General features: G+C 42.0%; 1 protein-coding gene, 1 long non-coding RNA gene and 1 pseudogene across 2 annotated transcripts; all 3 read right to left on the reverse strand.

The window, feature by feature from the left end:
• Nucleotides 1–4,641: 4,641 nt before the first annotated feature.
• LOC127759949 (uncharacterized) lies at nucleotides 4,642–5,305 on the reverse strand. The gene is made up of 3 exons (XR_008015030.1): nucleotides 5,235–5,305; nucleotides 5,061–5,146; nucleotides 4,642–4,972 (listed from the first exon to the last, which is right to left on the reverse strand). It is a non-coding gene; the product is annotated as an uncharacterized LOC127759949 (long non-coding RNA).
• Nucleotides 5,306–5,362: 57 nt separating this feature from the next.
• Nucleotides 5,363–6,443, reverse strand: LOC127756889 (uncharacterized; annotated as a pseudogene).
• Nucleotides 6,444–8,343: 1,900 nt separating this feature from the next.
• On the reverse strand, nucleotides 8,344–12,237 carry LOC127756976 (uncharacterized). The gene is made up of 6 exons (XM_052282403.1): nucleotides 12,018–12,237; nucleotides 11,364–11,756; nucleotides 9,288–11,245; nucleotides 9,120–9,206; nucleotides 8,866–8,991; nucleotides 8,344–8,802 (listed from the first exon to the last, which is right to left on the reverse strand). The coding sequence occupies exons 1-6, from the start codon at nucleotides 12,235–12,237 to the stop codon at nucleotides 8,344–8,346; spliced, it is 3,243 nt and encodes a 1,080-aa protein (XP_052138363.1).
• Between the last annotated feature and the right edge of the window lie 1,628 nt (nucleotides 12,238–13,865).

Below are 13,865 nucleotides of genomic sequence, written 5' to 3' on the forward strand. Positions count from 1 at the left end.
ATCAAGAATCAAAGGATAGGTTTAAGATCAAAGGATGGGTTAATAATTAATTCCAATAAAATTGGAATTACTTTGGTTAATTTAGGTTCAAGGGAAAATTAGGAAGGTTTCTTGGACCATAATCCATAAAAAAAATAGAAAGGGTTTTCAAACTAATTTTGAATAAAGAAATTTTAGTCAAAGGAAGGTTTTAAATTAAAACCAAATCAAGAAACACCTTAATTTAACCAACTATATTTTTAAATGAAAAACACAAAAAAGATTAAATACCACAGAGGTTTTGTGTGAGTTAGTTTTAGGAGGTCCCACTAATTATATTGTCCTAGGTTTAGGAAGTTATTAAGAACATAAAACTCAGCATAATGCAGAATTAGAAAATGGTTAGTTTTCGGTATGTTACAGGAACGCTGGGGATCGGAACCAATCTTCGTCTATGGTGTCCTGTATCTAGCACAAAAGCGTCGTTTTAAACTTTCGATGTCACTTACATATAGGCTTACTAGTTATTTAATTATTTTTATTTGCTGACTATAAATGTCACATAATCACCACATAAATACCACGCGTGATGAATATCATGTCAATGTACCATCTAGTTGTCATGTAGGATGAAAACAACCATCTAAAGCACCAAGGGAAGTAATTGACCCGATTTTGACAATTGGAACGCCTATATATCTGATTTTGTGGTTGAGGGATGTGAATTAGACGATGAAATAGTTGAGGAGAACAGATGGACATCGTTCCGTAATTTGGTGCTATTATATAAAGGAGCAAATGGCTTGCGTGAAGTCCGTTGCAATTGGTGAGATGCATAATGATGGGCTGCTCAGTCTAAAAGTACAAAATAATGGGCTATCGAATAATGATGGGCTGCTCAGTCTACCGCCCCTTGCATTCTTCATTGAAACAAGTTCACTTAACGTTAACGTTCCTTATCTTTGTCATCAAGTTTTAAAATTGTCTCTGAACTGGAATACCAGATAAAATACAGCTCTAATCTTACATTCGATCCTCATTTCAGTAAAACAATATATTCTTCCTTATCTCTATCCTCATCTTTTACCCTTGGCGGCGGTAGATGTGGTGGAGGTGCACGGGCAATAGGGGGGCGCGGAGGTGGTGGCCGGCGTGCGGTGTGCCCCACAGTGGACGAGGGCCAGTAGTCGGTGGAGGCGCACCTCGTGCAGGACGATGTAGGTTGTACAACAGAGTTGCACGGGCGCCACGGTGCTATTTGGGGGCTACGCCATCGGCGGGGGGAGGGGGGGGGGGGGGGGGGGGGGGGGGCGGGTGACGCCTGCTCTCTCGTGCAAGACGGCACGGGCTAGGCGGGCACGGCCGCACGGGGGTGTCGTCATCGGTGCTAGCGTTCAATCGCAAGCCACAGGTCATGATCCCCAGCATGATGTCGTGGACGTCACCGGGCTCGAGTTCCAGGAGCGGATGCACCTACTTGAGCCCTTGAGCACCTTGTCCGTGTCGCCAAGGAGGACTACGAGCACTTCCTCCTCAAGCTCAGGCAGCGCATTCCGTGGAGTCATTGCTGACATGCGGCTCCTGCAGTTGACAGGCCATGAGCCCTGACTTATTGACTGGATCATCTCTCTCATCTTATTACGCACATATTATAGCTATCATCAGATCGATCGAGTCCGATAGTAAAAAGAGGTTGTTTGGATGAATTCCATAGTATGCCACAAAATATTTAGCAAAGTGTGGCATGCCACACATTGTATGGCTAAAAATTTGTTGACCACAATTGTGGCAAGTTATGGCAAAAAAAAAAAAAAGGCTCAATGACAAGTGGACCAACTTGCTAAAAAATTGTAGCATAACTCACTTGTGGCATGAACCAAACACAGACCTAATTGGTCAAGCTTCATTGCCACAAGTTTGGCAAAGGTTGGCACTCAACCAAACAGCCCTAAGTTGCAGCATACAAGTCACAAGTTAGAGTCACTACGATATGTATTCTAATTATCGGTCCAAGAGAAACCAATTAATACTCCCTCCGTTCCATTTTAAGTGCAACCATGGTTTTTTCATCCAACTCTAATCGTCCGTCTTATTTGAAAAAAATTGAAAAAAATTTAAAACATAAGTTATGAGTAAAGTACTATTCATGTTTTATCATCTCATAACAACGAAAATACTAATTATAAAAAAAATTTAAATAAGATGGACGATCAAAGTTGGCACGGAAACTTATGGTTGTACTTAAAATGGGACGGATGGAGTATCATATAATCACTGTCAGTGCCATGCCATCATCAGCGTCGTTGGTGTTCGAGGCATTCGGTAAGGATGGCGACGACAAGGTTTCCGTGTCCGAGCTGTGCAGCGACATGGCGGCGACGCTCGGTGAGGACATGCCCGAGGAGGAGGAGGCGGCGATCCTCACTACAGTCAACACCGACGACAACAGGTTGTTGGACCATGACGAGTTGCTGAGGTTCCCTGATCAGTTGCAAGAGGCGGACGAAAAGAATACATTGTTTCACTGATATAAGGGTCTCACACTCTCACATGGTTTTTTTTATATAATTTTTTAGTGTCACGTTATCCAAACCACTCTCAATACTGCCTTGGTGTCTAATGTGACCCGGTTTTATAATACTAGAGCGGTTACGCGCGCTACGCTGCGCGGTTGCTAAGAGATGGGTTTTATCTAGTACGTACTGGTGCAGTATATGGAAAACGTATTTTTGGTAGTGGAGGTATGTCAAGCTGTTATTATGGGCTGATCGTGCAATGCCATAGAGGAGTTATGGCCTTTTCCTTTTATGTTTGACCTTGGGCTTTTAAAGATGTATAGTCCCATAATTAGTGGGCTGGTTTTGGGATTTATGATGCACGGCCTTTTTGAGTTAAGCTCGGTTGTCCCAGGGCAACGTGTCATGGTGGGATTGCATCTGCGTTGCTGAGGCTGGTATATATGTGGTATAACCGGCTGCTTCTTTATGCTGAGTGGTTGCGGCGGCGCTGCTACTGCTTTGTTAGATCTTGTTGCTGTAAGAGGGACTATCCAGTTGGTATGGAGGAACCTGCACAAGGTATGTGTATTAGTGTATTTGTATATGCTCCGATTAATCTTGGGGACCTAGGTATACTCTTATAAATTTGTGGTGCTAGTTTTGTTCGGTCTCTTGCATTTTGTTTGGTCTGAAGGAGCTGTGTATGAGGGGCTTGTTTTTTTAGATGTGTGATTATTTTTCAGTTGACCCGTGTTGATCTGGATCTTTATAGCAGCATATGGTGATTTGGATGATATATATATAAATGGATGATTATAGGAAGTTTTAGGAATAGGGGAAGAAAGGGGATGGTTTTATGATGTCGGTATGGTATGGTTAGTGATGTTGTTTTTGTTATGGTTTAACAGAGTAGCGTCGGCTCGTGCAGATCAGGTCCAAAACGTTGCTGTTTGAGGTTTTGAGAGGCATAGGCGCAAATGAGGCACGATACAGTTGCCGTGCTGTAGCAGATGGCTATGTTGGGTTTGCTGAGGCAACTGTTTATGGTGCAAGAGGAGTTGGAGAGCCTTTTGTTGTTCGTGCACAGGGTATTTCAGCTATAAGACCATGCGATGCGGAAGAAAGCGCTGCACATGCTTTAATTTCTGTTATCAAGAAAGAATGTAGTGTGGAGTTCGATGATACAAACTGGTTTGACATGAATCGCTATCATGTTGAGACAGAGCGACTGAAGAGAGCTCTTGGGAGAGCTAGGAAGAAATGCAATACTCTTGCAAAGAAGGCACGGTTGCTGGAAATCGGCTGGGATAGAGCTTTAGATTCATTGGGTTCTGTCAACCAAATATGTGATGACATATGTTCTTCTGTTCTAGGAGGTCCTGATGCTGATGATCTTAGTCATCGTGAGGTTGGAGTATTATACGATGTGCACCGTCTTGGTGAATATGCTGAATCTTTTGTGGACGAAGGGTTGGCTAATCTTACCAGTGTTGCTGCTAGATATATCTAAGCCTAAGGAGACCTGCATGGATTGCTTTTGGGAACTAAGCTGAGCGAAAACAACAGATGTTGTGACTGATATTATGTCTAGTATTTTATCAGTAGGGATCCTGCAGTTGATTGTAATAAGTGTCTGTTATATAGCAGCAGTTGTGTATAGCTGGGTGTGTATGCATGGAACAGCATGTAGGCATGATATATGGTGGTTATGTATTTGTCTATAGTATATAGTCAGACATATGTAATCTGCGATGGAATGGTAGTGTAAGCAGTAAAGCCCTATAATTTCTATGTATGGTGGCTAGATATGTTTGTCGGTATCTGGAAATTCTTGAATACTATAACAGTGCGATCAATTAATATGTACATGTAAATGGTCTGCTGCTCTCAAATAGCACGGGTGCTTGTTCTGATGAAAAGAATTGCTGAAAAATAGAATAGTGCCTGACCACATGCTTTGGACATAAAAGGGAGAAAAATAGAGTGTGCCTATGGTTTCAGGAATATGCAAGTATGCTTTTCAAGAATAAGCTAATCGATGCACGGATCGTAAGTATTTGGTAACACATGGTTGACTACAGCCGCTGCATATATAAGAAACAATAGGAAATTGTGTTTTTCCGGCACAAACATAAGAAGACTTTGGGAAACAGTGTGCAGCGAATACATATAGCACCAATTATAAGAGTATAAGTTCTGGCGATATTTGATTAGAACGTGCATATCGTACAGACACCACATACTATTTATACGAATTCATTTATCGTTCTGCTAGCCACTAGGGCTCGCAAGCTTGTAAGACGTAGAAATAATGTCATTTGGTTTAATGGCTTGCACAAAAGAACACATCCCCTATTTATATTCCCACTGCAAAATACATTGGGCAAAATATGTGAGCATTAGTCTTGCTTGATCAGGGACAGGAGTATACGCCTTGGCATGCCAGGTGCAAAAGACCACTTTGGTGGGGTGATATTATATGGAGCCCTCAAGTCCTAAAGGGCAAAATGTAATGTACAGTCAGTTTTTCTGTAACAAATGAGCACACAGGTAATATATAGTTGGCTAACAACGTTTACTTACATTTTGGGGGCTGCGGGGGCAGTTTGTCTACGAACAGCGCACGCACAACTGATGCTTTCTGACAATCATGTTCATGAGGAGATGAACTACAGATGCAATTTGTTTGAGCCATGAGAAAACTCAAAGAAAAAAAAAACAAGGAACGTAAATATGAAACTGTGCATTGTCACTTACCCTTCCTGAGCAAGATCCTCATCAATTACAGAAGATTTACGTTTTTTGTCTGGTTGTGCCATAGCCAAGACCTGATAAAGCATTAGTGGTCAGTTAGGTTTGATAAGGGACAGACATACATATTTGCTCTAAGTACAGAATATAGTGCTAGCCTCTGAAGTAGGCGGTGTTGTCCCATGCTGATCATCACGGCTATCAGTTGTGGCCTATGCATAAGCAATATTAATATAAGAATTTACAATTGTTTATATGCAAGAGAGTACACATTGCTGCAGAATGAAGCTATTAGATTATACCTTTGGATCTGGAAGCACCAGTGGTGTAGAAGGTGTCATAGATTGGAGAGAAGAGCCAATTATCGTGTGCGGTTCAATTGCATCAGCTAGTGATGAGCCATGTTGAGAAGATGCCACAGAAGCATCATGGCTGGGCAGAGTACTTGTGTGGGCTGCATCTAGTGAGGCTAGCATAAGGGAATCCACTTGGTAAGATATCCGATTTCTTTGCAATGAGCCACGTGACACACTAGTTCTAATGACATATTGTTTCCCAAAAACTGCTTTGATTTCTGATGGAACTATATCTCGTGCTCCTTGGACAGATGCAACCAGGTTAAGAACAGGGATGCCAATCAACTGGTAGCCAATTTCTCCAAAGAAGGTAAACTCAGCTGTTTTGGCGTCATGGTTTGTCTGATGGGTCGACACCTATGATAGCCACTCTGTACCTATTATAGAAGGTAGCAGAAGTAGGTCTTATGTTCTATAGCTCAAATTGTAGCATACTGAATGGTTTATTATGTAAAACAATTGAGAAGAGCTGAACGTGTGTAGGTGGTAAGAGTACATTGTTTCAATTGCATTAGTGATGCACCTCGAGCATTTATATGTGTTCCCTTCTCTACCTGTCCTCTCTTACTGGTGTTGCATGCTATGTACCACCAGGCTTCAGCAGGGACTAAATCTTTGATGGCTATCTTGACAATATAGCTGTTGCCCTAGTTCACATGCGAGAAACAGAGGAAGTAAAGGATGGCACTGATAACACATGGATGGAAATTATGCAATGTAATCATTAGGTGTGGGGAGGTACACTATATAACCAAGGCTTCGTGGGGATTAAGGTCACAGATATCAAAAACTTTTACATGCACAGCTTCTTTCTGACCGAAGTTCGGCTCTATTGCCCTTACCACCTGTGGGTTACCATGGAGGCTTCAAATATGAAACAGATTAGTGTTTTGGTCTGTAGGCTAGGGAAATATGGTTGATCCATATAACAGATAAACTAACGAAGATATAAGTTGAACAAAGAAGAAGCATGTTTATGTGAATGGAAAGAGTGCAGGAAACAGATACCTGCTTATGAGAGAAAATGTTTCCTGGATTGGTGCATTGGGATACCACCTACAAACAGTGCTACCTTGTAGGGCTAGCTGGTCTGGCAAGCATGAAAGAGTACATTATTTAAGCAAGAACAGGCAAATATGTAAATGGGAGAGGTGATAATAGGGTAAGAATTTATTTCTTACGGTCTCGGAATTTAACAGTTAATCCAACAAACAATATAACAACAGGTCCATGGTCTGCTTGCTGCTGTAAGTTTTCAGCGTGGAACTGTGTAGCATGGGCACCCCACAATGCAACGACAGCAGTTTCGCTGTAGGCACATAGAAGAATGAAGAGGTGGAAAATAATGTGCATGAATTAAGCTAGTATTCACATTTGCAAATAAGAGAGTTGTGAAACAATGTTGATATTATAAACAAAAAAGAAGGATTGTACATGTGTAAAAAGAAACTGACAATGCATGTGCGGACAATTAAGTCATTTTGTATCTAATACAAAAGCAGCTAGAACAATTAGCGGATTAACGCATACATACCTTCCATTGGTTATGTGGACATTAAGCACAGCTTTCATAACACCTCCACAAGAAACAGTTTGCACTGGTCCAATGGCTGTCATTATACCTATAGCATCTACAGGAGTAGTATAAGGGATAAAATTTGCACATGAGTAAGTGAGAGCAGTAAGCAGGGAATGGACAAAGCTAATAAGGAATGAGATAGATTGATCTGGACCAAACAGAGTCACCTGAAAGAATATCTTTCCTGTAAGCACGACCTCTGAGTTCATCAAAAGAAAGAACCTTGTAAGCATGAGATGGGAATGTGGATGGTGCCTCAGTGTCTTCTCTAACGGTTGTGTGGGCAGTGAATTTTGCCATGACCATCCGATCAATAAGCCTGTACTGGGGGCGCGCCTCAGCAACTTTGAAGTACTTGATGTAATACACAGCATCCTCCTTCAGCAAAGGCTTGAATTGAGAAACATGACGTCCTGGGATCTGCGCATCCATCATGTCCCCCTGTTGATGTTTGGATGTGTAAGAGACAAATAGCATGGAGGTAAAATAAGGCATGACCATGTGCTTATTGCTATACCTGCTCATCAAGCAGGACTAAATCAAGTCACCGAATCTTGTCAGGTTCATTTGCTGTAGTGAACTGCGAGAAGCGAGTGACCCGCACTCGGACTTGCCAATGGTGTGATTCCTGTGTCACATCCCTTAGCATAGTGTAATCCATCTGCAACACATAAAGAAGGCATTACATAGGTTAGAGGGAAACTATAATAATAATAATACTTTGCATGATATGAAGATATAAAGTCCTAATTGCTGAAGGAACTGTGGTGCAGGATATATCTTTTTCTTTTTCGAGGTGGGAACTGTTTCCCAACTGACAGTGTTTCAAGCAGGCATGTTTAAAAGCAACTGATTTCATCCAAGAGAAGAATATGCAAAAATAAGAAAGAACAATTAATAAGCAGATATGGAAGACACTGCAACAATCAACTGGTCAAATAGGAAGAACACAAGTATGAACAACAACTCATTGAAGGGTAAAAAGAAAGCAGTAACAAATAGCAAAAACCAAAAATACGGATAGTCATTGTGGATAGAACACTGTATGACCATGAGTTCTTGCTTAAGTTACACAAGCAAACAGTAACACGGAGAAATGGGATCATAGAAGAAACAGGTGAACAAAAGGAGCAAAGTTTCCTAGCTGCAGTCACAGTGACAAACTGACAATAAGATTAATCTACAGCAACGATAATATTTCAGTGTAGACGATGTTCCTGGTAGTGGAACAAGGCTTGCCATCATCATCTTCTATCAACAACTTGAGGCCTTGCTTCGATGTAGCGCGCAAAACAGCGACATATAGCTGACCATGTGTGAAGACAGGGTTTCTGAGGTATACACCAACATTCCCCAAAGTTTTCCCTTGGCATTTGTTTATTGTCATTGCATAACATAGCCTAATTGGGAACTGCCTTCGCTGGAGCGTGAAAGGCCACTTTGGACTGTTCCCACTTAGGACAATCCGTGGAATACAGACCAGCTGGCCAATATTTGTGCCAGTCATGATTTTGGACTCGAAAACATAATCACCGAGTCGGGTGACCATCAATCTTGTCCCATTGCAAAGGCCGAGTGATTGGTTAATGTTGCGAAGCAGGACTACAGCTGAACCAATTTTGAGGGATATGCGATGTTCCTGGAAATTGTTTATGGATATTGAGTTTAGAAATTCTATGGGGTACAATAGATCAAAATCTACAGGCTTTTCAAGTGTATTTGAAATAGTGTCGTTGCTAAGATAGTCCTTTGCATCCCCAGGTACTTTAGCAAGCATATTATCATTAATCTCATCAACAACTGTATTGACAGAACAGACAATTGCATGCTGAGATAAGGAATGCAGTCATAGTTCAATTCAAAATCTGGGTACACAGCATCAATTATAGCTGTAATCTTGTCACCGTAGGGAGTAAGCAGCAACTCCTTAGGTATCTCTATCCATGTCCTCTCAACCTCACCTTGTCTTTTGTTCATGGGAGCACGACCCTCACCAATGTCAAGAACCCATTTAGCAAACTCTGCCAATTCACCCCTGGCTTGCTGCGACAGGGATGGATTATGTAGCCTCATGTTAGTGGTAAGGTGTAAGACTTCAACATGCTTCCATAGTGCAGACCTAACCAGTGAAGCATCTACCACATCAGCTCTTGTACCTTTCTCAATCACAGGTAAGACTTGCCTAAAATCACCACCAAGTAAAATGGGTTTACCTCCAAAAGGCTTATATTCATTAGCTGGTTCATCAGCGGATTGAATATCTCGTAGAGTTCTATCCAATGCCTCAAAGCACAGCTTGTGTGTCATAGGCGCCTCATCCCATATAATCAATGATGCTTTCCTAATAAGATCTCCTAGGATTGTCCCTCTACGAATAGCACACATCGACCGGTCATGTATATCTATAGGTATCCGAAACCGTGAATGAGCAATCCTTCCACCAGGCATGAGCAGAGCTGCAACCCCAGAAGAGGCAACTGCAAGAACAATTTCACCTCTTGATCTCAGGTTTGCCATAATAGCATTCCACAAGAATGTCTTCCCCGTTCCACCATGTCTAGATATAAAAAAAATACACTTTTCATGATGGTCTATCCTGTCAAAAATCTTGTCATATATCATCTTCTGGTCATTGTTCAAGCTGGCATACATGGACAAAGATTCTTGATGGAGGCTATGTTGGTTAAAGCTAAGCTCTTCTAAGATAAGCCTGTTTGCTGCACTGGATCCTAAACAATCAACTGGTGTTGGCAAATTGTATGATGAGATTGATAAGCCATTATTTGAGAACATGGCATCCAACTCTTTGAGCAAGGTATCCTGCAACATAACTTCTGGAATAGCTGTGCATTGTACTCCAAGAGCTTTGGTTAACTTGTAAGCAAAATCATCTACCATGTATCTCCAGTACTTATCAAACAAAACCCTAACATCACCTACATCACAGTGTGCTAGTACAGTCATGAAAAGGTTCCTGAGCTGGTATGAAGTAGCCCAGATAACTGCCTCCTCAAAGAGGTGATCCCATTCAGCGTCATCACCAATAAGACCACGTGCCTGACAGGCTTCACGATAGGTGCCATACAGCACACCTTCATATGTCCTAATATCTTCAAAACTCATACATCCTCGAACTACCATGAGCAACATTCTAAGGTAGAACGGGTCCCCAGTACTTGGATGGATGTGCCTTAATCTCCCTATCTTGGTTCCTCTTTTACGCTTTGTCCAAACTTTCTTCTCAGGATCCCAGCTAAACTTGGTAGGAAATTCACAATAGGTGAGATCCCTAGCAAAGATGTGACGTTGGTTGGTAGCAAACCATTCAATAAGCATTGTTATAGAGGAATCAGGGTCTTCTATGACCTCTTCAAGGTCAGCTCCATCATGGTATGTCACGAACTGCATGCTCGGCAAGTGCACAATGAGGCGTTCAACAGAAGGACTCCTTCCATGGATCTCAAAACCATATAATCTCCAGAATGATTCACAAGTTGATAGGTATCTGGATTTGATGTGTTGCATAACCTCATCTATGCCTCCATTGCTAGCAGTATGAGCCTCTGTCTTTTCTGAAGTCCTGTGGCTGAAAACGAACATAGTCGAATCACTTCCCTTATTTATATACTTAAAAAGGTACTTGATAAGGTATGTTTTATTGCACCATTCCACATAGATATGAGCATGGAATTTCTTCAGAAGAGCTGGATTATAAGGGACAACCCACCGGTTATCTAGTGAAACACCATTCTTCACCACATAGCGGCCATCATTGCATCGTCGATAAATAGGATATCCATCATCATCTATGGTAGTAACATCACAGAACTGTTTTGGATAGCCCTTTGAACACCGACCATCCTTCATGCAAGGGCTGCTTGGATTGTGCTCACCACATGGGCCATGTATCATGAATTCATCAACAAGACTAAACCCACACCTATCAGCTGTTATATCTGGTATCTCAGCACAGATCAGGTTGTCAATGAATGCAGGTGAAGGTTCTTCAGATTGAGCTGTGAGCCATGTTAATGTGTGGGAATGCGGCAATCCTCTTTTTTGGAACTCAACAGTGTACACAACTGAAAAGCAAAGCAACAAGAAAAGAACAGATAATGTGTTAGGGGAAGCAATAGATATGTTAGGAAGGAGATGTACGTAAAGATAGGACAGCTATCATGAATAAGACAAGTAACACACCAGCTTTTATGGGGCCGAAGGCTTCTCCATTCTTAATATATGTGATGTACTCATCTAGCTTCATATGGTAAACACGTGTGACCATATCACTTCTATCACTTGGTTTTTGCCCTGCCTCAAAACGAATAGCTTCAATAATCTCTGGCCATTTAGAATTGCAGGTGAAAGTTGAGAATATTTGAGGAGGACCGTAAGAACGGCAGATTGCCATTGAATCATGGTAGTTTTGAACCATGTATCGCCTTCCTCCTGTGAAACTTGATGGCAGAATTACCTTGGTGCCAACATCCTTTCCATCACTGTCTCCCCTAGCAACAGCATCAGATATACCTTGATGTGTCTCAGAGCGAAGTTTTTTCTTGTTGAGGGCATGGTATATGAGTCGAGATGTCTCTATACATGAGAAAGCATTCATAGCGAGCTGATCAGAAAGCCTACCACAACAGGTGAATGGATTGGGCTCATCCTTTCGATAGTGGGACTCATACCGATAAAATTCAAGCATCGATGCTTCGTCGCGACTACCGGGTGGCTGATCATCTACCTCTCTAAGCTTGATACCAGTATGAAAACCCACATCACCATATGGGAATAGAAGCGGGTACTGCAATGACATAAGGGCTGGATGAATAGGTGACAACTGACATAACTCACCTGAATGCTTCTGCACAATGACATCAAACTTTGATACCTCACAAGATGCACCAGGTATAATCAATGCTGCCAACTCAGAGGTGGTGGGAAGGATGTAACGGTCACTCTGAGAATGGCCTGACCCAATGAGCTTGATAGCAATCTCAGGAGCACTTGGAGAAAGCAGCTTGTTTCGAGCAAGACGGAACTGCTGCACAAGAGGATTGAACTGGTCAAGCATCGAGATAAGCTCTTGCACAATAATAGGATCAGGGACATCCCCAGGATTATCAGTGTGATCAAAAATATTAAGCCTATTCTGGAGCTCATTGGCGGTGTCATATATGTACAGTTGGGTGAATTCCGGACGTTTTCCAGGAGCAGGAACCAGAGAACCAATTCTGTGATGGACAACACCATTGATATGAAAACATAAGGCCCTGGACCAGTGTTTATGCTCCTATCAATGTTAGCCCCAAGCGATGTGAATGCAAATAATGAATTATATTGCCTGATGAATCGCATGAAAGAGTTGGAATGGGCACCGCCATCAAAACGAATCAAGTCTTGTAAGATAGGAGGAAAAGGCTTGGGTGCGGGTAAGGAGATCTTTCCACCACGACAACACAGATTGTATGCAATCCTCTTGGCTCTGTGCGAGCTCTGGCTAACAACCCTTTCTTGGTACCAAAATAATGCACCACAATGATTGCATTCATAGTCAGGGCCACCATAATAGGAGCGATCTGGGTACGTAGCTATAAGAGCGGAAAGGAAACCTATAAGTAGAGAAGCATGCATATGTTTGTCCAGAAATAGATAGAGAGGCAAAAAAAAAAGGGACAAAGGCGAAGCAAAGCAAGGCTGGTACTAAGATATTACCTTTAAGAATTTGCATGTGCTCCTTTGGTATGGAATATGTGAATCTCATCGACAGTGAACGCGACACATGTTCTGTGCAAATAGAAGAAGAACGGAAGAAGAGAAATAGCAAATAAGAAATAAAGGGAAACAAAAGCAAGAAAGAAAATCGCCATAAGCGACAAGAAAGGATCATGTACATAAGCAGGTCAAGAACCTTGTCGCAAAATAAGACGCATTTTCCTAGCGGCCTGTCTTTTTTCCCGGTTCACTCGAGCAACACGTGCTGGTACTATTGGGCAAAAATGATCTCCTATGAAAAATTTAAACAGGAAAAACAATCAATCGGAAGAAGGGAAAATGCCTTAGCAAGCTAAGCAACACAACAAATAGTAGTCCAGAGCTAACTGTTGGGTCGAGAAGACTGAATGTGGCCAGCTCCACGACTCCCTGTGGAAGTGATGCGAGGAGATAGAATGAGGGATCGGAGAGAAAAAAAAAGCTAAGCTAGAAAGAACCAATGAGCAAATAGATGAACTTATCAATATGAACATACATTTTGAGCATATCGTATCACAGCAAGTGGAGAACTGTACAAAAATACGAGAAAATGGATGTGCAAGGGATAAGAGATGACACTAAACATTGAGACAGCAGCGACTACAGCAAGCATACATACCTATAGTGCATGATGAACTACCCGTGAGCATTGAGAACCCAGTGGCACCGCGGGATGATGACGGCTCATCTATCGGAAGGCAGAATTGCGAATCAGGAAACAAAAAAACAACAATTATCCTAATGACCTCGCTAACTCTCAGACTATTGAGCGTACATACCTATGGCACATGACACACCACCCGTGAGCTCTAAGTGCTTATTGGCAGCAGATGATATGGAGGACCCATCTATTGGTGAGCAAAAGTGTGAATCAGGGAAAAAAAAAGGATCGCTAATGGCCTTGCTAACTCCGAGGCTTGCATACAAAACTATAATGATATCACCAAG

This window comes from Oryza glaberrima, chromosome 1, assembly GCF_000147395.1.
Source record: "Oryza glaberrima chromosome 1, OglaRS2, whole genome shotgun sequence".
In the NCBI taxonomy this organism is placed as follows: domain Eukaryota; kingdom Viridiplantae; phylum Streptophyta; class Magnoliopsida; order Poales; family Poaceae; genus Oryza; species Oryza glaberrima.

What these genes read in the sequence shown, in the direction of transcription:
- LOC127756976 (XM_052282403.1), bottom strand. Translation starts at nt 12,237, where the DNA reads ATGCTTGACCAGTTCAATCCTCTTGTGCAGCAGTTCCGTCTTGCTCGA. An exon ending in CATTGTGCAGAAGCATTCAG is followed by an intron (nt 11,757 to 12,017) that starts GTGAGTTATGTC and finishes TCTCATGTATAG; the next exon opens with AGACATCTCGACTCATATAC. An exon ending in TGAACAAAAGACAAGGTGAG is followed by an intron (nt 8,992 to 9,119) that starts GTTGAGAGGACA and finishes TCCTTATCTCAG; the next exon opens with CATGCAATTGTCTGTTCTGT.